Below are 21,165 nucleotides of genomic sequence, written 5' to 3' on the forward strand. Positions count from 1 at the left end.
AATGGTAGTAAGACGCAATGGAGTTATATAGGAAAAACATTTGTTTTGATAAAAATAAATTGTAGAGCAACATGTCAAAAGGATCTATCTGGTTTCACCGATTTTTTAATCGATCGGTTTCTTTCAACCGCCACGGCTTATTAAACACGTTTCATGATATGTCCTTTACACCATTTGGTAGCGGCGAATCTAATCTAGCTTTTTAAATTAAAACCACGTTGGGAATAGTTACCTTAGCTGAACTATTGAACAAATGAAAAGTCAATCAAGAAAATCGATGAAAGTAGATAGACCCTTTTGACATGTTGCTATACAATTGTGAAGTGAAAGGAAGTACCAGAAAGTTAGAATAAAATGTATAGTTGATAGCTGTATTCTCGATCAATGAGCAAAATACTCGGAGAAATTTCGATTTTACTACCACTGAAAAAGCGCCATCTCTTGCTATTGGACATTGTTTCAGGTGTCCCATTCTCTCGTAAGCAACCGTTTCTCTCAAGTACGCCCCAAGTTATGCAACGTGTCTTAAACTTGCGCCCAAATAACAGTACCTTCATTACAGTTTCATCGAATTCAGTGAGAAGTGATTGCAGATACTGATTGGAAAAGGTAAACAAATGAATGTTATCGCCTTCTTCCCACTCCTAGCGGAATAACTGAAACCAGTCACACACAAGTCGTCATGTCGTTAATACATTACTCATGCGCATACCTTTCGTGAATCTGAAAAGTCGGAACGTTAAGCCATTGCTAAATGTGTTGATTTCTAAGCTGCGAACACAACTTGCGTTGATGGGTGATATTAACTGTTTAAAATTAGATCGAATACGAAACATTCAAAAATTATTAATACAGTGATCAACTTAATTATTATTATTATTATTATTTCAAATGTAAGAAGTGAAAAACCTTAATGCAACACGTGTTTGACCCGATCAGTGTAGACTACCGTCATTAGTATGGCTTTATAGGTGAAGAAGTAGTATGGGATTTATTTATTTCTTATTTTCCTCGCGTTTCCTCACAGTAACGAAACAGTGTGTTGAAAGAAGTAGACATGAAATTGCAACCAGCACTTCAAATTTGTACCATACTTCTGTGCGCTGCTCAATTGAAGTATATTGAGTCATCGGGGTTCGGAAAGTGTCCCAACTACCCCTCAATGCCAAAGTTCAACATGACTAAAGTAAGCACCATCGAAAATAACAATCCCAAACCCAAACAACCAAGAACTCTGCAAATGTAATGCAAAATACATACGAAACAACCACTTTCGCACGCATTAGATCGAGGTCGACAACATTGATTGCATAAAACTTCAACGAATATAGAGGAAAGTAATCAATATTTGTTTATAACCATTCTTACAACCTACGTCAATAATCTGGTTTTGGTGTATCATAGAACTAAAATCGTAACAGTTTAAAAAATTATGGACTTAACTGATACTTTTCACAAAATTCTCTATATAACTTTCAATACAACTTGAAATATGGATGATTACGAACAATTTTCAATTCGAATATTGTTCGTTATGTAATAATCTGGTGCTAAAGTTAAGATGTTTTGTCTTGAGGGAACATTTATTAACATATTCATTATGATTCAATTTATCTAATATTTTTACTCAAACACATTTAAAAGGTCTACTATTTTTTTTATCTTTCTCCTAGAAAAGAATAGCAATTACTGGCAAAATCAAAGATCTTGAAATGAACAACGGCCCAAATATAGGCGAGTCGTCTCAGTCCGACGAATTGATCATTTTCTGCATGTGTGTGTGCATAGCCTATATAATCGAACTTATGTTGTCATAATTAGAGTTCTTGTCGAAAGTGATTTACGCTCGTCAGTGACGTAGCAAGGATTTCCTTTCGAGGGGAGGGTCGGTAATAGAAAATCTTTTTTTAATTTTTTATTTGTTAGTAGCTTAAGTATTTATAATAAATATTAGTAAGTAATGAGTATGTGTGTCCAATCACAAATGGTGACTTCTCAACACTGTTAAAAATTTGTAATTTTATTTGTTAGGATTTGTTTGCTTTCGCAATTAGGACTTATCGTTCGTAGGGATTCAAACCTACTTGTCAGAATAGGGGAAGTAAACTTATAACTAACTTAATTGCTAACTTATTGGCTATAAAGAGAGCTTATCGTAGCAATTGAGGATTGCAACGATTTTTGTCGAAAATTGTTAATAATTTTATTTGACATAGCTTCTAATGGTTCAACACCAGTAAGTCTATGTAATTCGAGTGTACCAAACCAAGGAGGACGCTTCAAAATCATTTTCAGAATTTTATTCTGAATCCTTTGGAAATAGAAAAACGTGAATTTTGAAAATACTGAGGCAGGTTAAGCGAAAGTAACCTTAATCAATGATTATTATGTAGCAAAACGGGATAAGAAAAACAGTAGTTTGACATGCACACGTCACTTACTCAATTGAAGTAGCTTTGTAGTAGGGATATTAGTGTAGGAGAACATTTATCCTTTTGGTATTTGACCTTTTAGGCTGTTCTCCAGAAAACGAATTCAGTACTGACATTTTTAGTAAATCAATGTTTTGATTCTATTGGTTACTGTAATTCGCAAAACTCATAAATAATCTTTTGAACACTTTAAGTTTACGAAATATTTAATAATAATTAATTCTTTAATGATGTTAAAACGTATAACTCTGCTCTTATAAACCCTTGCAGTTTCTTGGGAAATGGTATGAGGTGGAAAGATCGTTTTACCTACCAGAAATTGCATCCGGTTGTACCACACTTACTTTCGAAAATACAACCATACGTGACATCGACGGTCGACCGCAGCTAGAAATCGCCATTAAAACAGTAAACCGATGGTAAGTGATTGTAAAGAAACTTTATCTCATTCTCATATTGTAATAACTTACAATTGATTCAAGGACAGGAAACCCTTCAGTAAGCATAGGTGATGCTATCACAGAGAATGAGAAATCTTCTATTATGTCGGTGCAGGTTTGCAAAACTACTGACTACAAAATTACAATTATTTCAGCTCAACTATGTTCATTCAGTCATGACGGTTCTTTCAACAAATTCCATGATAATATAGGGTAGGCCAGCTAGTTATGGCAAGTGGCTGTATCGCATAAAGGCATTGTTACCAGTTATGACACTACTTAATTTAAATTCTATAGGCCATAATCGGCACACCTGGTTAGGAAGGAACCTACTCTGGAAGGTTGGAAAATAATGAATTTTCCTGATTTGTTTTTCGGATGTTTAGAGTGAGGTGAATGTTCGTATATTCTGGCTATTGACTAAGGTATATTTGAAGATGTATTTTGCATGTCGTGTCTGCAAACATAGTAAGTATTATACTGGTGGTAGCGTTTTTCTCGAAACCATGTTTTTTTCAACTGGTGGAAAGTTTTTCTTAGTATCTTTTGAACCGATTTAGCTGAAATTTTGTTTTAGCATGTAAAAATGGATTATCCCTTTCCGCCCGGTCCTATATAATTGCGTAGGTAGAAGGTGACTTAAACATAACCTTCTCTCTCGCTTTTTGAACGTCCTATTCATTGTTTTATTTTTCACACCGCTAGTGTCAACATCGCAGCTGCTACGAAAAATAAAAAACCGGAGCAAGCGTTTTTATATAGGTTTTGTTATCAGTCATTTTTTACCTACACAATTGTGTGGGCTCGATCGGAAAGGGTTATCTAACTTGTTACACAGCCGTTTTTCAATATCTGAATTTTACAATTTTTTATGATTATTTAAATAGTGATGTTTCATCAAGAAAAATATTTGTTTTACTAAAATGACCGCCACTTTGGCAATTTTTGAAATGTTCAAAAACGGCTATGGGGTAACAAGTTAAATAATCCATTTTTACATGTTCAAACAAACTTTCTGCCAAACCGGTTCAATAGATGCTGAGAAAAACTTACCACCAATTAAGTACTAATTTAGAGAGAGCATCCACGTTCCAGCTGCCAATAGCGTAACACTCACTATATTTGCATTCACGATATGCAAAATACATCTTCGAATATACCTCAATGAATAGCCAAAATACCCGAACACTTTACTATACGTTAAACATCCGAAAAAAGTCACGGAAATTCATTATTTTTCGACCTTCCAGGGTTAGGTCCCCTCTCAATAAATAAAAGATAGACTTCGTTAAATTTTACTTCCCTAAATCGTTTGAGTATATTTGAGCTAGAACAATTGTAGTCAATTAAAAAATTTTTTATTGGTTTTTAATATTTTAGTTAAAAACAAGGCTTCCCAGTGCGTTGGCTAAGCTTTTGCCCGGCTCAGGAAAATATCAAATCCTGTATACCAATTATAATGATTTTGCTATTCTCTGGTCGTGTTCCAGTTTTGTTGCCGTTTATGCCGGTAAGTATTCCTAAAATCCTTTTTAAATCCACAATAATTATCCTTCAATCCTTCAGCATTTTATGACAAAAAAAACCTGAATTAATCCACCTAGTGGTGCAGAAACCTCTGTTATACTAACTATTACTTTATACATATTAGGCCAGTCAATTACAAATCGTATACCAACATAAGTCCAATTTCAATAATGAATGAAATGAATTTAAAAGATAGTTTTCAGAGAGTTAAGCTTGACGTGGTTTTCGCAAATATTATGGATGTTATCACTGGCATGCTTGTCTTTTCTCCTCAGTAAACCTCTAGAGTGCAGGAGAACATCTTGCACTGAGGAGACAAATGCCGTCACACTAAAGAGCAAAACAATACGCTCATGCTAGAAGAGAGCGACAAACGATTTTTATCTGTTGAGCTACCTGAACGCACTGCGGTGAAATCTGAAATCTCTCTCTTGCTTGACAATGAACTATGGTGTACCTTCTCACACGTGTGGACATCACGCACAATAACTACACTGCAGAGCTATCTGCGGTGCGTTTCACAGTTGATTTCTTGAGCATGGCAGAAGAGGAAAAGAGATTGGGAGAAAAAAAATAGACTGCGTTGCTCGTGCCGGTCGAATTTACTCTGGTGGAATTCGCTCGTAGCTACACGAGGACTACATTTTTGCCCGGTAGGTTTTTTTCACCTTCCGGACTACTCGCCAGTGGACACTGTTGTGCACTTCTGCGTTTTCTCTGTAGAGTGATTCACCCCTCTTGTTTCTATCAGATGTGGGGTGAGCTGGAAGTGTGTTTGTCTCTCTGTAAGCTGGTTGAGACACTTTGGAGTGAGAAAGAAGCAGTGTGGTGAAAGCATTTGCTACACGCAAGCAAATACTGGAAGGGAAGTGCGCGGTGAATTTTTTCTCCTCTCCTTTCACATACTGAGGAGAATGACAAGCATGATCACTGGAGTATATGAGTCTATTTTTTTCGATCACAAACCAATTTTTAAATGCTGGCTAGAAGCAACTAATTTTTTTTAATAATCGAACGTAGGGAAACAGTAATAGATAACAATGATGCTGATTTCACACTAGAACAGCAAATGTGTACGTTAGTTCAATGCATTTCTAATTTTTTAGTTCTCCATAATCCAGGCTTGAATACCACATTCGCTTAATTTCTAGAAATCGCAAGACCTAGATTCATGATCTGCTCTCGAAAAATTATAGTTCAAAATTATACAGGAAAAAAATATTAATATTGATGAAAGTTGTCAATTTAATTCTATCTCAAATGCATTATCTGAAAATGAAGGTTGAGCATAGTGCATCATATCATAGAGATAAGTGACTTTTCACCTGCGCACACTAGTAAACGTGTATAGTAGAGTGGCCATTTTTGTAACATCATGCGATTTCGATGAACGCCGGGCGGAAAAAGTTTCCTTTTTACTCCAAATATAAGCCAAGCCAAAGTTCCATGCCAATTTGAAGTTGATTCGAGTTCATTTAATGGACCCACAAAACGATTATATGTAAAAAAAAACATTCTCATAAGAATTGCTGTTTTTTAATTTCCTTATGAAGATTTTTGCCTTAAAGTAGTTGTATATTTTGCGTCGAAATACTCTTTAATCATAAAACCATATCATTAGGGACATTTACATGTTACGTAACGCTCAATTTTAGCAATTTTGAATAGGTACCTTCTATCCCTGAATAACCTAATTTTGCATGGGGGCCTCGCACAATAGAACTCTTCATTGAATATCCCCTTCTCCTAGGTACGTTACGTAATAAATAAATGACCTCTTGTATTCGTTAAAGGATTTGAAGCTGCCATTCAGTGATTATATCCCTAGTGAACCGTCCCAATCGGATTGGTGAAGCAAAATTTTTAAAGTTATTTAAAGCTTTTTGTATGGATTTATAGTTAGTTTTAGTGTTATTATTATTATTTTTGACGTTGACTAACGTCTATGTCGAAGTTAGGCGCCTGGATTTGAAAATCTAGTAATTCAACAAGGGAAAACCAGGGAAAAGTGGTCAGATTTTGAGCGCTTATATATCAGTCATTTCTTTTCAGTTCTTCGAGGTTTTGGCATCAGAAATTCTTTTACAGTTAAATGTATGCTTTTACTTTTCTTTTTCCGACTCTAAGCAAAGTCATGCTATTTTTAATTTTAATTTAAGGAGTAAATGTAGTAATGAAGATAGAAAATTAAACTAACTGAAAATATGATTGTAGAAACTACGAAAAATATAGTTCAGCAGGTGGGACTCGAACCCACAACTTCCAATCTCCGGTCAGATGTGTTCCCGTTACACCACCGCAGAACGTTAAAGACGTAGTTCTAGAATCGAGTTTTGTATTGCTTATCCAATTCTCGCACTTCGTACATTTACTCAGTAGAGACTATTATTTAAAGCTGGCTATTGTTTCAACACCCTCAGTGGAAGTTGGAATGACTTCTCAGTGTGAGAGATAGAAACGTGCCAGTAAGTTGCCATCTCTACCAGCAGCAACATCGACTTGCGTCACAAACATTTTTACTTTTCTTTTTCCGACTCTAAGCAAAATCATGCTATTTTTAATTTTAATTTAAGGAGTAAATGTAGTAATGAAGATAGAAAATTAAACTAACTGAAAATATGATTGTAGAAACTACGAAAAATATAGTTCAGCAGGTGGGACTCGAACCCACAACTTCCAATCTCCGGTCAGATGTGTTCCCGTTACACCACCGCAGAACGTTAAAGACGTAGTTCTAGAATCGAGTTTTGTATCGCTTATCCAATGAGGGTGTTGAAACAATAGCCAGCTATAAATAATAGTCTCTACTGAGTAAATGTACGAAGTGCGAGAATTGGATAAGCGATACAAAACTCGATTCTAGAACTACGTCTTTAACGTTCTGCGGTGGTGTAACGGGAACACATCTGACCGGAGATTGGAAGTTGTGGGTTCGAGTCCCACCTGCTGAACTATATTTTTCGTAGTTTCTACAATCATATTTTCAGTTAGTTTAATTTTCTATCTTTATTACTACATTTACTCCTTAAATTAAAATTAAAAATAGCATGACTTTGCTTAGAGTCGGAAAAAGAAAAGTAAAAATGTTTGTGACGCAAGTCGATGTTGCTGCTGGTAGAGATGGCAACTTACTGGCACGTTTCTATCTCTCACACTGAGAAGTCATTCCAACTTCCACTGAGGGTGTTGAAACAATAGCCAGCTATAAATAATAGTCTCTACTGAGTAAATGTACGAAGTGCGAGAATTGGATAAGCGATACAAAACTCGATTCTAGAACTACGTCTTCAACGTTCTGCGATGGTGTAACGGGAACACATCTGACCGGAGATTGGAAGTTGTGGGTTCGAGTCCCACCTGCTGAACTATATTTTTCGTAGTTTCTACAATCATATTTTCAGTTAGTTTAATTTTCTATCTTCATTACTACATTTACTCCTTAAATTAAAAGTTAAATGTATGTAACAAAAATGACCTATTGTTTGAGATACACTATTGAAAAATTGATAAATAACATCGATTGTCTAAATCATACCGAGCAACCAATCACCACCTCTCTTCACAAGCACAGTCGACACTAACGGATACAACCGATCTGACTTTGTAAACGATTTGTTGTTGTTGTTTACTCGAGGTCACTTCCTGTTCCTGATATTTTTAGAGCTATGTCGTAACCTGAGAGAGAGGCGCCATCTGGCTTTGTTTTTATGCTCACGAATGTCATCGTGAACCAGACAAGAAATGTTATTGGGAACCGGCAGGCCTCATGAAATGAAATATGGAGAGTATCGTAGTCGATGTAAATTAATCAGGCATTTATTTTTTCAACATAATTTTTAAAATAAATATTCGTGAAGGATAAATTATTTCTGTTCTATTTTTCGCCTTGGTTTATTTCCAATCTAATTTAGTTGTAAATGTGCTATATATTTTGACGCAGAATACGTCTTACGGCAACAATTACACTGCCGCTATTCGCATAACAGTCCTATGTTTTTTTTATATTTTGCGGAAATGGGTCCATTTTGGCATACTCTACAAGAGTAGTCATTAAAAGCGAGGTTGTAGGAATCAAACCTTACTTTTCTTATGGCTATTCTTGAAAAACATGGCAAAATGGACCCATTTTCGCAAAATTTACATAGGACTTGCAACTTTTACATAGGACTATTGACGTGGGACTACGTCTTTGTTTACTATACTGGGATGCATTCTGTAAAATTGTAAATGAAACGGGCAAATGTTGCGTCAGATTTCGAACCACACGATGGATAACAATAACCGATATGTTGTTGGATAGATAAAATGTATAACAATTTTGTAATATGCTAATTATCACTCTAATTTCATTGCTAAGCGGTAAAATTGATAAAAAGTTTCAATAACAAATTTACGCGAATACACCAATTACATGCGAGCATTCCTAGCACAGACGACATGCATGGACACCATCCGTTCCCTGCGATATTCTCTGTATCAATATCGAAATAAAAATTGACAGAGTCTCCCCGTCCCAATAGGTCAATTTATTTTTGCTTCCATGAGCTTAGACTAATATGATGTCTCGAAGGTAAACGTTTTCCTAAAAGTTTGAAACAATACCCATCCTTGAACAATTTCCAAACCTGCGTGTTAATTTCTGAAGAACCTAATAAAAACTGATGTCTTGAAAGAAAACATGCCGGTAAAAGCGACAGTACCAGTGGAGTGAAGAACCGCAAGTCAATGATACATTTATGTCGTTACTTTCAAGCTATTTTTGGAATATATCACAGGGAAAATGATTTTTTTCATGTATTCAACAAGCATGAGCTGAACATCAGAAACGGATCACTTGGTTACCGGACCAGCATAACTTCCGAGTTCCAAAGGATGCAGATGTGGATTCAGATGCAAACTTTTTTGACAAAAAAGTTGGAAAAGTTAAGTAGTTTGACAATTATGCGGTTATTCACGCTATGTGACAAAACAACGTGGTATTTTTTACGACTTTTTTCAAACAAACATAAGCATATTTTTTTAGATGTGAAAAGTACATACTATTCTAAGCATTTCCCAATAAAAAGCACGAAATCCATAAAATGTCGAATGTTACATCTATGCGATCACAGGCAGTAAATTACTCAACGAGAATTGTAAATTTTTGCAACGGATATCTATTTAATTTTATCTTCATTTCTTACATTTCAAAATTGTCAGATGATATATTATCATTTTAAGCTTTACCATAATAAACGTATATTACCTGTCTTCGTGATACAGCGAATGTAGTTGAAGGCAAATGAAAAAAATTGTTAAGCAAAAAATAAAAATGTAATTGTGGATTGCTACGATTTTTTTTTTCATCTATAATTTATTTGACACGGCACAAATACAAATTAATGTTTAACGACGCCAATTATATCTGGTAGCTTACTTTCTAAAGTATCTTAATAACTAAAAGCAAACTGTTTATCCTCGCTGCCGACTACGAGCTGAAACTAAATCTAACTTAAAGCTAGAATGTTTTGCATTAAAAGCACTGGTTTGTTGTTTGATGGTTTTCCATTGCCATTGGTAAGCAGCATATGTAATATGTTCCACTACTGGGCCAAGATGTTACGGACTGGCATATTGGGTTGTCTCCCTCGGGCCCTGAGAGTATCGTGCGGGTCTGGTTGCTGTTTCCGGATCCGGAGTCTTAAGGTGTTCTTGTCGTTTGGTTGGATGTAGGCGGAAGGGAACAGGACTAGACTGGGGCGTGGATGGATTTCAGGAAAACGTATATAAAGGACATGTAGATTGCTACGATTTTTTGCTGGAACTTGTTAATAATTTTGTTTAACATACACCCAACGCAAACGGGGAACATTTTATTACTTTAGGGCAATTTTTTATTACTCATTGTGTCTTATGACTGCGCATTATACACAAAGAGTAACAAACAAAAAGTAATAAAAATTATGACGGCCACACGCTTGTATGTGTTTCTGGAGGAGAACATACAGCCAAGCACCGCAATGCATGTGTTAGCAAGACTTCACTCGCTGCATTTGTATTGATGCAACGATCAGGTTCATTTTTGTCCCCTTCATCCACACATAATCAGAATCTCAACCGTCAACCTCAAATGTATAATTAGAAACACTTTCGTTTCGTCCCCCAGTGTTTACTTGAAATGGAAATATGTAATACTGTCTGACCAGAGTTGCCGAAGCTGCGAATATTGTCTGGATAGGCACGAGCAAGGATGGAAAAAATCGTGTCACATAACAATCATTCAAGTATCATTTCTGAACTTGCTATTCATAAGCTTTCAATCCCAGCAAACCATCGCTATTAAAAATTACACATTCTCACGCATGCAAGAGACAACTTAAAGCAAAGAAATATATGGTAGCTACCTTTGATGATTTTGTTTCAGTATTGCCCGCTTTAGGTGGAGCTAACAACATATAGCGAGTGTTTCACGAAAGAATCGTAAACGATTGCACTGCAGCGATCGCAACGATTGTTTCAAATATTGGTTGCTTGCAGGTGTAATTCGGCTACTCCACGTCGTGCTTTCACCGTGATATACCGCGATGTTTCCTAGTGATTTCAGATATCACATGCTAATGCACCATACTACCATTTCCGTAAGCATTGATGATACCTACTTGCTCCGGTAAGTAAACAGTTGAACGCAATCTAACGTTCATTTGGATTCATAATTCTGTATCACTGGCGATAAAAGCTCAAAGATTCTCGCGATACCGTTGAATGCAAGTGAACTTGGATACAATAAATACTATCGTGTTTGTATCATTCAATCTCCTTCTATGGTATTCGGAACTTTTATAAGCGAAAAACAATCAGCAGCGTTTTTATGGAAAACTTGAACGCGAGTGGAAACAATTGAACGATACCTGATGAATCAAAGAACACATTTGCATGGAATATTACTAGTGAGTGAAAATTTCCATGCTTGGGCACGAGTATTGTATTTTCAAACAGGTGCAAATAAGTTTCCATGAAGCAATGAGTATGTGTTTTAGATATCTTGCAGGAAAGCGAATGTTTTTGTTTTTCTCTAACGCAGTTTAGAGATCGTGATGTCATATTTTTTCTCTTCTCCGTATGCGTGTATAGTTCACGCACACCGAATGAATTGGAGATTGAAGAAACTTGTAACATGTGCAACATATGCGACGGTGTGTGATTTTTTTTTGCTTGAGATGGAAAGGGAGCAGTTTTCGCCAGAAAAAATCTTGCATGTAGTTGAAAAGAACATTATTAGATAGTCGTACTCCCGTAACACGTGCTGAATATATGGCAGTATGTGTTGTTACTTGACTGGGGAAGAATTTTATTGCCTTTTAAGTAATAGGTTTGTTACCCAAAAGGCAATTTTGCGCTATTGCTTCTAAAGTAATAAGGAAAAGTTTTGCGTGTATCTTTTTATGTTTGCCATTTAATGAACCTTTGTAAGGGCTTCCATATTATTTTGAAAGTAAGATCCATATTAAAGATTTGATTTAATTAGAGTTAAATAAGACCAAACCATTCATTATGATAACGTAAGTATAATTGGATTTGGTTTTTGAGGATATAGAGTTAATTCTGACGTTGACGCATTATGAGAAATTCTTGGTGCTTCTTCAACAAGCACGATATGCTTGTGCCTTGTCAAATACAAGTTGTTTGCACAAAAAAATACTACAGGCATAATATCGTCAGATATGAACGATATTCTTTCGAGTGTTGTTGAATATATATCAAAAATTGATTTCCAGGGGAGGCTGAAAATAAAAATACGTACAGTCGCTGAGCAAACACATTGATTCTGTATGCAGACTCTGTATATTTTGTAGCAAAAAATCCCCTAATTACAGTGTTTAGTCCCACGTCACCATTTCATACAACCCTAGGGCTGTATACCTTGTAGTATTATGCGAATAGCGGCAGTACAGGGACCCAATTTCAATACAGGGATCTAATTTCAAAACCGAAAACATCGAGAGCGTCACAAAAATTGTCCAATTTCAAACGTTTTAAACCCAGTCAGTTTCCAACCGATTTCTGTCATTTTTGCAGCAATCGATTGGAAAATCATTTAAGCACCCGTCCAAATGCAGAAAATTGTAATCTGATTGTTCAAACTATTGTCATATTGAAAATTGTTGAACATTGTCGAAACGCAAATGTCGACTTTTGATTGGTCGCTTGCTGCCTTTCCCTAAAAAGGACGACAGAATGGAGTACCTAGTTGACCGGGAATGCACTCTTTGGGCTATATAAGAGACTGTTTCCCCTCAAGCAAACCAGTTTATTAGCAGCAGGCAGCAGCAGCGGACATCAACACCGATGGCAGTAGGCGAAGACTCGCACGCACCTGTTGTTTGAGAAGCCACCATCATCCAGCGTATGTATATATAGCGTGTGTGCACATAACGTGTGCGAATAGCGTGTGTGGCTTTCTATATAGCGTGTGGCTAGAGTGTGGCATGCTATATAGCGTGCGTGGCTAGCTGTATAGCGTGTGTGTATGTTTATAGCGTGTATGCATGTCTGTAGCGCGTGTGTGCATGTTTATAGAGTGTGTGGCTTGCTATATAACGTGCGGCTAGCGTGCGTGGCCCGCTATATAGTGTGTGTGGCTTGCTATATAGCGTGTGGCTAGCGTGTGTGGCTTTCTATATACACAGTAAAAAAAATTTACATCTGTTTTAATGCACATAAATGGAGCATTGGAAACCATGTAATATTCCGTGTCGCATTATATTCACATGCTATGTAAATGAATATAATGTAAATTTGCATGCAAGTTTATATTCAAAGTTTTAAGTTTACATCACTTAACGTACAAATTTACATGGTTTTAAACGATTCTGTACTGTGCATTATTAACGGTGTGAAATTGTATTTGTTTTTCACTTTATGTGCTAGTAACCGTTGTGTGCTTTCTTTTGTATTAGTTGTGAATTTAATTTTTTGGTACTGTGTAGCGTGTGGCTAGAGTGTGGCATGCTATATAGCGTGCGTGGCTAGCTGTATAGCGTGTGTGTATGTTTATAGCGTGTGTGCATGTTTATAGAGTGTGTGGCTTGCTATAAAACGTGCGGCTAGCGTGCGTGGCCCGCTATATAGCGTGTGTGGCTTGCTATATAGCGTGTGGCTAGCGTGTGTGGCTTTCTATATAGCGTGTGGCTAGAGTGTGGCATGCTATATAGCGTGCGTGGCTAGCTGTATAGCGTGTGTGTATGTTTATAGCGTGTATGCATGTCTGTAGCGCGTGTATGCATGTTTATATCGTGTGTGGCTTGCTAAATAGCGTGCGTGGTTTGCTATATAGCGAGTGCATGTCTAGCGTGTCTGTGCATGTTTATAGTACAGACTAACAGACATAACACTTCGAACAAATTTTCAATAAAATCATCGTTTGGATGATTGCAGTACTTCACGTTAGTAACACTAGCACCATCTGCTGTTTTATTCGCGCTGCGTCATGTATTTCGACATCAGCGCCAGCGTTACTGAATGTGTCAAATGGGGAACTACAAAATATGTATGAGATTGCATGACAGCGCCCCGGACGACGTTTTCGCGCGATGACTGTTATTCGATTGAAAATTTGAAATGAACGTTTTTTGCGGCGATGGAGCTAGGTTCCAGTGTTACGTCTGTTAGTCTGTGTTTATAGCATGTGTGGCTCGTTATATAATTGCTAATAAATCACCTCATGTAGAATTTAATCATCACTGTAATCATTAAAAACTAAATAAAAAATTTGCCATGTTGAAAAAAAAATAATTCAGTTGTCAATAAATAGCATTGACAAACGCAATTAACCTCAAAGTTTATTTGAAGAATTTCGGAGCTAGTGAGCCTGAAATACATAATTTTTCGCGCAAGTCTTACTAATTGCAGCAATCAGTTGTAAAATTATCTACGCTATCGTAAAATGCAGAAAATTGTTATTTGAACTGTTAATCATAGATGGGGAAAGCACTATTTGCCCTTGTCTATAGCCTCTTTGTAGCCACTGCCTAAATTAAGATATCTTAGTGCAACTTGATACAAAAGAAAGCCTCAAAACAATTCAATTTCATTCTTGTTCTGGATACGGCAGCAAGTGAAACCGCGGTGCCGGCTACAGAGGTAAACGTCATCTTGAGCAAAGAGACTATTAAATTAACCCCAATTGAGTATATTCCCAAACCTATTCCAAGAACGACATTGACATAAGACAGGCTGTCGTATTCTACGTTACCTCTGCGGTCGTGTCTTATAAACAACCTCTTCAACTATTATAAAATTTGTCTGAATTTCACGTTTCATTGTGATAATTTTGTAAGTTCGCACGAATTAATTTCTTACAATTTTTTGTTTTGGTCTTAAATCAACAAATTACGAAAGCTCTCACTTTATCAAATCCTGCATATCAATATTTTCATCAACGTCGCTCAACCATAAATTTTGAATTTAAATACTGTATAGTTTATTTTTAATTTGCAAGTAAATATGAACTTTCACTATGTAATCAATATTTACTGTATTCCTATTTATTATTTGAAATTGACGGTGAAGTTAGTATCTCTTCACATATATTGTAAAATATGTTAGAGTTTTCTTTAGTAAAATAATATATAACCATCTCCTAACATGATGTAGAAATTGGAATAAGCCCAAAGTAAGAACAATAATAATAATGACACCCACAGTATAGATATAAAACTCATATAGGCGGGATCTCACTAGTCAATGATGGTACAGTTGATATCGGAAACAATCTGCCTAAACTTTTATTTTTACCTTGAAGGCACTGCTTGTAAGCACTTGCATTAACCACCCAAAAACATTGCTGGTGCCTGTCACTGTAAAATTGAAATTCTTTTGGATTCATAACATTTATTTGCCTAAAGAGCATTGCGCGGAAGCGACACATCAACGGGATTGGTTATTATTTTGAGCTGGTTAACATGCGTTGCATACCTTCAATGCATCTGTCTGTTTCCAACCGCCTCTCACGTCGCTGAATTGTTCCCACCGTGTTGAAAATAATGGATCAATCGAATGTCGATGAAAAAAAATGTAGACAAATCCCATTGCAACCTAACCTTAATTCACAGAAGATTATCATCAGATTATCAGATACTAATTCTTAATTGCACGGACGGAAACTGAATCCACGAATCTACTTTCGCTACATCAAAAATATATTATAATATTCAACCGATATGAAAATCATCTCAAGTTTGAACATATGTTTGAATAATATCATCATCAAAACAAGAGACAGATGCGCACGCTGACTTGATTGAAACGATTGTGAGATATTTTTCTTGCACAAAAACGAAAATGAAGTAGGGTAGGAAACGGCTTAAGCAGTGGCGCCTATTTTAATCAGTCGAATAAAGCAGGTCTTGAACTCCTGGATTTTTATCAATATCGACAATTTCAATGAAAAAGATAGAGAACAGATTGATATACTTCTGTTGGAATTTCACCCAACACATTTCGAGTATTTCGTCTCAATACACAGGCGGTTCTTGAAGCTGCTTAGAATATGTTCCCTATCCTAGACGAAAACAAAATTGAACTGTCGCGCCTCTCTCAGGTCGTAACTTACGAACTAGAGACAAACTGGAAAGAACTTGTAATAAAGGCGGAGCCTTACAAGTTGTAACACTCCGCCTTTATTTCAAGTTTCTTCCTGTCTCTGGTTCGTAATGCGAATGCACAAAATATTTTTTTCATTTCATGTTGGCAGCCGATGGAGCCGGACCGATAGAGCTCCCGCACACGCAGCAACGTATAGTTTTGTGTTTTGGAAGACAATCGAATTCTTCTTTTTATCTGTTGCATATTGTACATATGAGACAAATCACGCGAAATTACCGATGGTCGAATATCGACCATTTTTTATTTGAATGAAACTTTGCACATGTATTTGGCTTAGCAAACTGAGTATTTTCCACAGATGGAGAGATTTTTTATACCCATGAGTTATATTCTAAAATGGCGTATGTCTTTTGGCATAGGTTTTATTCGAAGCATTGTAGTCCAGAAACCGTTGCCTGTATAGAAAAACTGTCTGAGAATGAGTTGTAGGGAATTAAAAATGCATCATAAAAGATATACACTGTACAAAACAAAAATTTTTTACCAAAAAAAATTAAAAATAAACATTAAATTTCAATTAAAAAAAAAGAGTGGATTTTTTTTTCAAATTTTTTTTTTGTAATTAAACTTGACGTTAAAACGCAAGTTTTAAAAAAGTCCAGGATGGAGAAATAAAAAGTGTTTTTTTTTATGGTAGATTAATTTTTTTATGTAATAGTTATATTCTGGTGATTTTAAAAGATGCAGAGAGTCGTTTTGAATCAAAAGCTCTTGATAGTTGACATTCTAAAGGCATCGGTTTTCGAGTTATTTTGAATTTAAGCTCGAAAAATCATTAAAATTTAGGAAAATACACTTTTTTCTTGATTTGTCCGTGGTTCTCCAGCAAAAACCATACGTTCATTGGAATGCTTGATCAAAAATATACAATTCATTCTTTGACAATAAAACGATTGGATAAATAACTCAGGCGCTGTACCTTAGCCTACCTACACGTTCCCCTTTGCCGAATGTTTTATAAAAAAATATGTTTGTCGTGCAACACTACCTACTTGTTTACTAGTAATAACTGTTTGTAAAGTACGCTACCAATATCCTATAATGTCTGTTTTCGTATATAAATACGATTGCCCTTCTTTAAAAGTGTTAGTAACAGTTTGCATTTTGTGAAGATGAATAAAGTGAAAATGGAATACACCAAACCCAAGTGCTGTAAACCCTTTCTTGATCATCGGTGCTCATCAATCTTACGCAAATTAAACAAAAACGTTATTGCAAAATTAAAAATATTGAACTGTCAAGCTTATTTTAATACGTCTTTATCGATTTGTGATTCGGGTAGATTATATTGTATCGAAGTGAAAGATGAATTTGATCTCAAAGAGCATCCACACAATTCATTCATGGAACCATCAACATCAGGATGTGGAAGAAACATTCTACCGACGGATTTGCAACCATCTGCATTTGTATACGAATTGGCGGAGATACCATCAATCGTATCATCATATACTCAAGAAAGCATTCAAAAAGAATACTCCAGAGCACAGAAAATTGAGTTATTCAACAAAGGCCTAGCTGGAATCAACGTTTCACCGATATCACTGGCATAGCTCAATCTGAACAAAATATCCTAAAATAAGTATCTGGACATTACTGACGCGTATAACTGGAAATAATTCAGTCACACTTATTTTTACAGCTATCCCATTCCACAACGTTCGAAAAATTTGTTATGTCAGAGCGGATAGCACGCGCTATCTGACCATAAAGCATTTATGCGATAATTGAATGAAAATTGCAATTGCAGCAATCGGCCTTTTTCAAGGCTACTAAATGTATTTGGAAGAGCATAATGAATGGTTATTACTAAAATGCAACTGTGGTTTGATGGTGCTGCAAATGCACAGCAGTGTGATGTTTATTACGATTTGTTGATACTGTGCATAACAAGCGGTATATAAGAAACAAACCCGATTTAGAAAATTCATAACACTTCATTAACAAGTATGTAACGTCTCGAAGAAGACGGTTATAGTTTGACATCACAGCAGAAATTTCACCTTCGTACTAATGTCTACCGTCGGCAATATCAAACACGCAACAATTTGCTTCCATGCGACACGGGGACGGGAACATTTTCTTCTTCCAAGCCGCGCAACACGACACAATACATGTTATTTTATTGCCTTAATGAAAGCTCTAAATGAATTGAAGATTTAATATTTTCTCAGTCTGAGCTTTAACCAAAAGTTAATTTGAATTCACATGTATACCCTGACTGTTGAAACTTGTTTGCGCCGCGAAGAGTTTGTTCTTTTCCTGTTCAGAGAGGTCGTATTTATATGTGCAAACTGAAATTGAGTAGTACTTCAACTTCATTTGCACAGAATTTTCAATACTGCCAATAAACGGTCAACATTTATTTACTAGGAAAAATGACTGACACGCAAGCAGCCGGGTTATCTTTCTTGTAAAAGTATTCTACTCCAACCTTGCGGTCGTGGCTTTGCACACAACCCTCCTGTTATTTTCAACAGAATCTCCGATTTTTGGTACCGATTTTCTTTCATCCTGTTATTTAGGTAATGATTTTTTGAAAATTTGTAACAACGTAATACTAAATCTTTGTTAAGAATAGTTCGTACAGATTTCGGGTCAATTTCTAATGATTTTGCCATTTTTCGGATTGACCTTCTAGAATCACGGTTAGTCCGGTGACAACAACTCGATCACCGCACTGCGTAATGGATTTGACTTCATTATAACACTTAATGCACACTGTTTCAAAGAAGATTTCATAGTTTTATTTACACAAAGCCAAGGTTAAAAATTGCATAGTTAATAGGGTGGGGAAAAATGATCGATTTTCCAGAACCAAGTTTTTTTGGTTCCTTTTGGGATCCCAAACAACCCTAAACTTACCTGAAGTCGATTGGTCTTGTCTCCGTTTGGCGCATTGCATTTCAAATTTGCATGAAAATTTATATGGGAAAACCTACTTTTTTGCATTTACCTTTCTAGAGAGCTCAATAATGCTCTAATAATGCACTACATTATATTAAAGTATAGTATTTCAGATACCTAACAACTTTGCCAAACACACTGAAGAGCTAGGATGTCCATAAGAAGAGCTATAGCTGTTCAAAGTTGAGTATGTCGATTTGAATACAGAATATCTTGTTTTCTGCCAACATTACCAATGTATCGGCATCAGTAGGATTCCCATCAGAAGTAACCTGTCGTAACTAGTTTATACACTCAGCTGGACCAAGCAAATAAATTTAGGCCAATATTCTGGGCGTAAATAGAATCTACAATGTGTTTCAGAGGTTACTTCTGATGGAAATCTGACTGACGCCGGTACACTGGCAGTGTTGGCAGAAAAAATGGTTTGCAACAAAAAATTTCGACATACTCAACTTTGAACAGCTCTAGTAGTAGCTCACCCAAGCTCTTTTGTGTCTTCGGCCAAGTTGTTAGGCATCAAAAAACCTACCGTTTGAAGTCATGATACCTATGGTTTAAGCCATGTTGAGCTCTTTAGAATGGAAAATACAAAAAAGTTGGTTTTTCCATACAAATCTCCATATAAATTTAACATGCAATGCGCCAAGCGGAGACAAAACAAACAGAACAAAAAAACTTGGTTCTGGCTTTCTGCTATCAAATTTCATTTTTTCCATATAACGATTCCCCACCCTAATAGGTAAGCTCATTTCAACATCTGTCAAATCTTAATTATACACTGAAATATTTATATTATAAACTTCTAGTTTACTGAAACAAAAAGCTTGTCGGTGATGGTGTTCAGAACTTTTCTTCTCCACAATCATCAATGTTTCGCATCAGTGTTGGCAAACTTATTTTCTAACAGATATAGAAACAGTTCAGATATGCTATGAAAATCCTAATTTCCACCGGCTTGCTATGGTACTGGAAAATATATTAAAATATTCCCTCAATTAATTCGCAAACATAAGCATAACATTGGTTTGTAAAAATATAGACGAATGTTTCAAGCACATAAAGATACCAAAGCAATGGCAACACCGCTGCACAGGTTGCTTACGTTTACTTTTCCTTTCACCGTGTATGAAGAAAATCATTGAAAATATTGTGGTGCGTTGGGATACATTGCATCGTATGGAAAGCGAAGGAAATAGCAAGACCAGGTGTGTTGCATCCGATAGACACATACGAACAAATAAAGAAATCATTCTTCATAATCAATTTTAGCACAACTTAAGTTAAATTTTGAAAAAAATATCAGAATTTTTTTAGGAGTTGGTATGCTTAGGTATAATGAACGTCATGAGTAAAAAAAAGGTTGTCGCTGGTTGAGTACTGCAGTTTTCAAAAAAATAGATAATATTTGTTAAGCTTATTGGGCAGAATTATATCTGGCAACCCTGCTTCTCATGTTAAATTACATTCCTAACTGTTTGTGTTTTATTTCATTTATACATTTTCAGATCAAATTTGGTTACTTGGACGAGAGAGGGATTATTCTGCAGACACGAGAAAAAAAATTTACAGTGCATTGACACAGCTTAGTCTAGACCCCGAGAGATTATTCATATCCAAGAACAATGGCTGTCCAAATACTCTGTGATTGCACCGGATTTTTTTTTTTTTTTTGAAAGAATCGATGATAAATGCTCATCGAGTATAAAATAATAATAGGATTTGTGATTAATAGATAATGTCTGGTACATTTTGGAAATTATTTTGATATACCAACGAATAAGTCAACAAATATGACCCGCACATAGGAATGCTAAAGCTGAGATTACCTATTATAATATAAAATCAAAATACAACGAAAAATGCAAGCTAAAAAAATAAAATGTTTTGATACCATAATGAGTTGTTTCATTGTTCTTAACCGCCCGTAAAATAATTAATTTCATAACCTTTCAGTAATAACCATGTAAACTTGTGCCTTCTGGATTTACGGCTTGGACTAGGCTTTATTTTAAATTTAAGGAATCTCTTAACCAACTTCTGTTTTATGTAGCAACAAGTGTGCAGTTGCACCGCTCAAGTAACAATCAAACTACTTCAAAAACTTAGTATTGTTCTGTTTTCGTTTTATGTTAACTTAAATTAAAGTCTATGATTATATTCTGGTTTTATTTGATAGTCATAAAATATGATCCGCGAGTATTCTTCACAGCCAT

The 21,165-nt window shown here is 35.8% G+C and overlaps 1 protein-coding gene across 4 annotated transcripts; it reads left to right on the forward strand.

The window, feature by feature from the left end:
- The first annotated feature begins 651 nt into the window (after positions 1-651).
- On the forward strand, positions 652-20,848 carry LOC129725438 (apolipoprotein D-like). Of its 4 annotated transcripts, none has more exons than XM_055681293.1 (6): positions 652-971; positions 1,028-1,186; positions 2,703-2,851; positions 2,915-2,987; positions 4,253-4,382; positions 20,458-20,848. In XM_055681293.1, exons 2-6 carry the CDS (start codon positions 1,058-1,060, stop codon positions 20,595-20,597), a joined length of 621 nt encoding a protein of 206 aa, XP_055537268.1. In that variant the 5' UTR covers positions 652-971; positions 1,028-1,057; the 3' UTR covers positions 20,598-20,848. The 4 variants fall into 4 exon arrangements, with proteins under 4 accessions (XP_055537268.1, XP_055537265.1, XP_055537267.1 ...); XM_055681290.1 differs by having other exon boundaries at positions 652-957; XM_055681291.1 differs by having other exon boundaries at positions 671-796.
- Positions 20,849-21,165: the final 317 nt, after the last annotated feature.

Source organism: Wyeomyia smithii, chromosome 2 (assembly GCF_029784165.1).
Source record: "Wyeomyia smithii strain HCP4-BCI-WySm-NY-G18 chromosome 2, ASM2978416v1, whole genome shotgun sequence".
NCBI lineage: Eukaryota > Metazoa > Arthropoda > Insecta > Diptera > Culicidae > Wyeomyia > Wyeomyia smithii.

What these genes read in the sequence shown, in the direction of transcription:
- LOC129725438 (XM_055681292.1), top strand. Translation starts at nt 1,058, where the DNA reads ATGAAATTGCAACCAGCACTTCAAATTTGTACCATACTTCTGTGCGCT. An exon ending in CTTCTATTATGTCGGTGCAG is followed by an intron (nt 2,988 to 4,252) that starts GTTTGCAAAACT and finishes TTAATATTTTAG; the next exon opens with TTAAAAACAAGGCTTCCCAG. An exon ending in TTTTGTTGCCGTTTATGCCG is followed by an intron (nt 4,383 to 20,457) that starts GTAAGTATTCCT and finishes ATACATTTTCAG; the next exon opens with ATCAAATTTGGTTACTTGGA.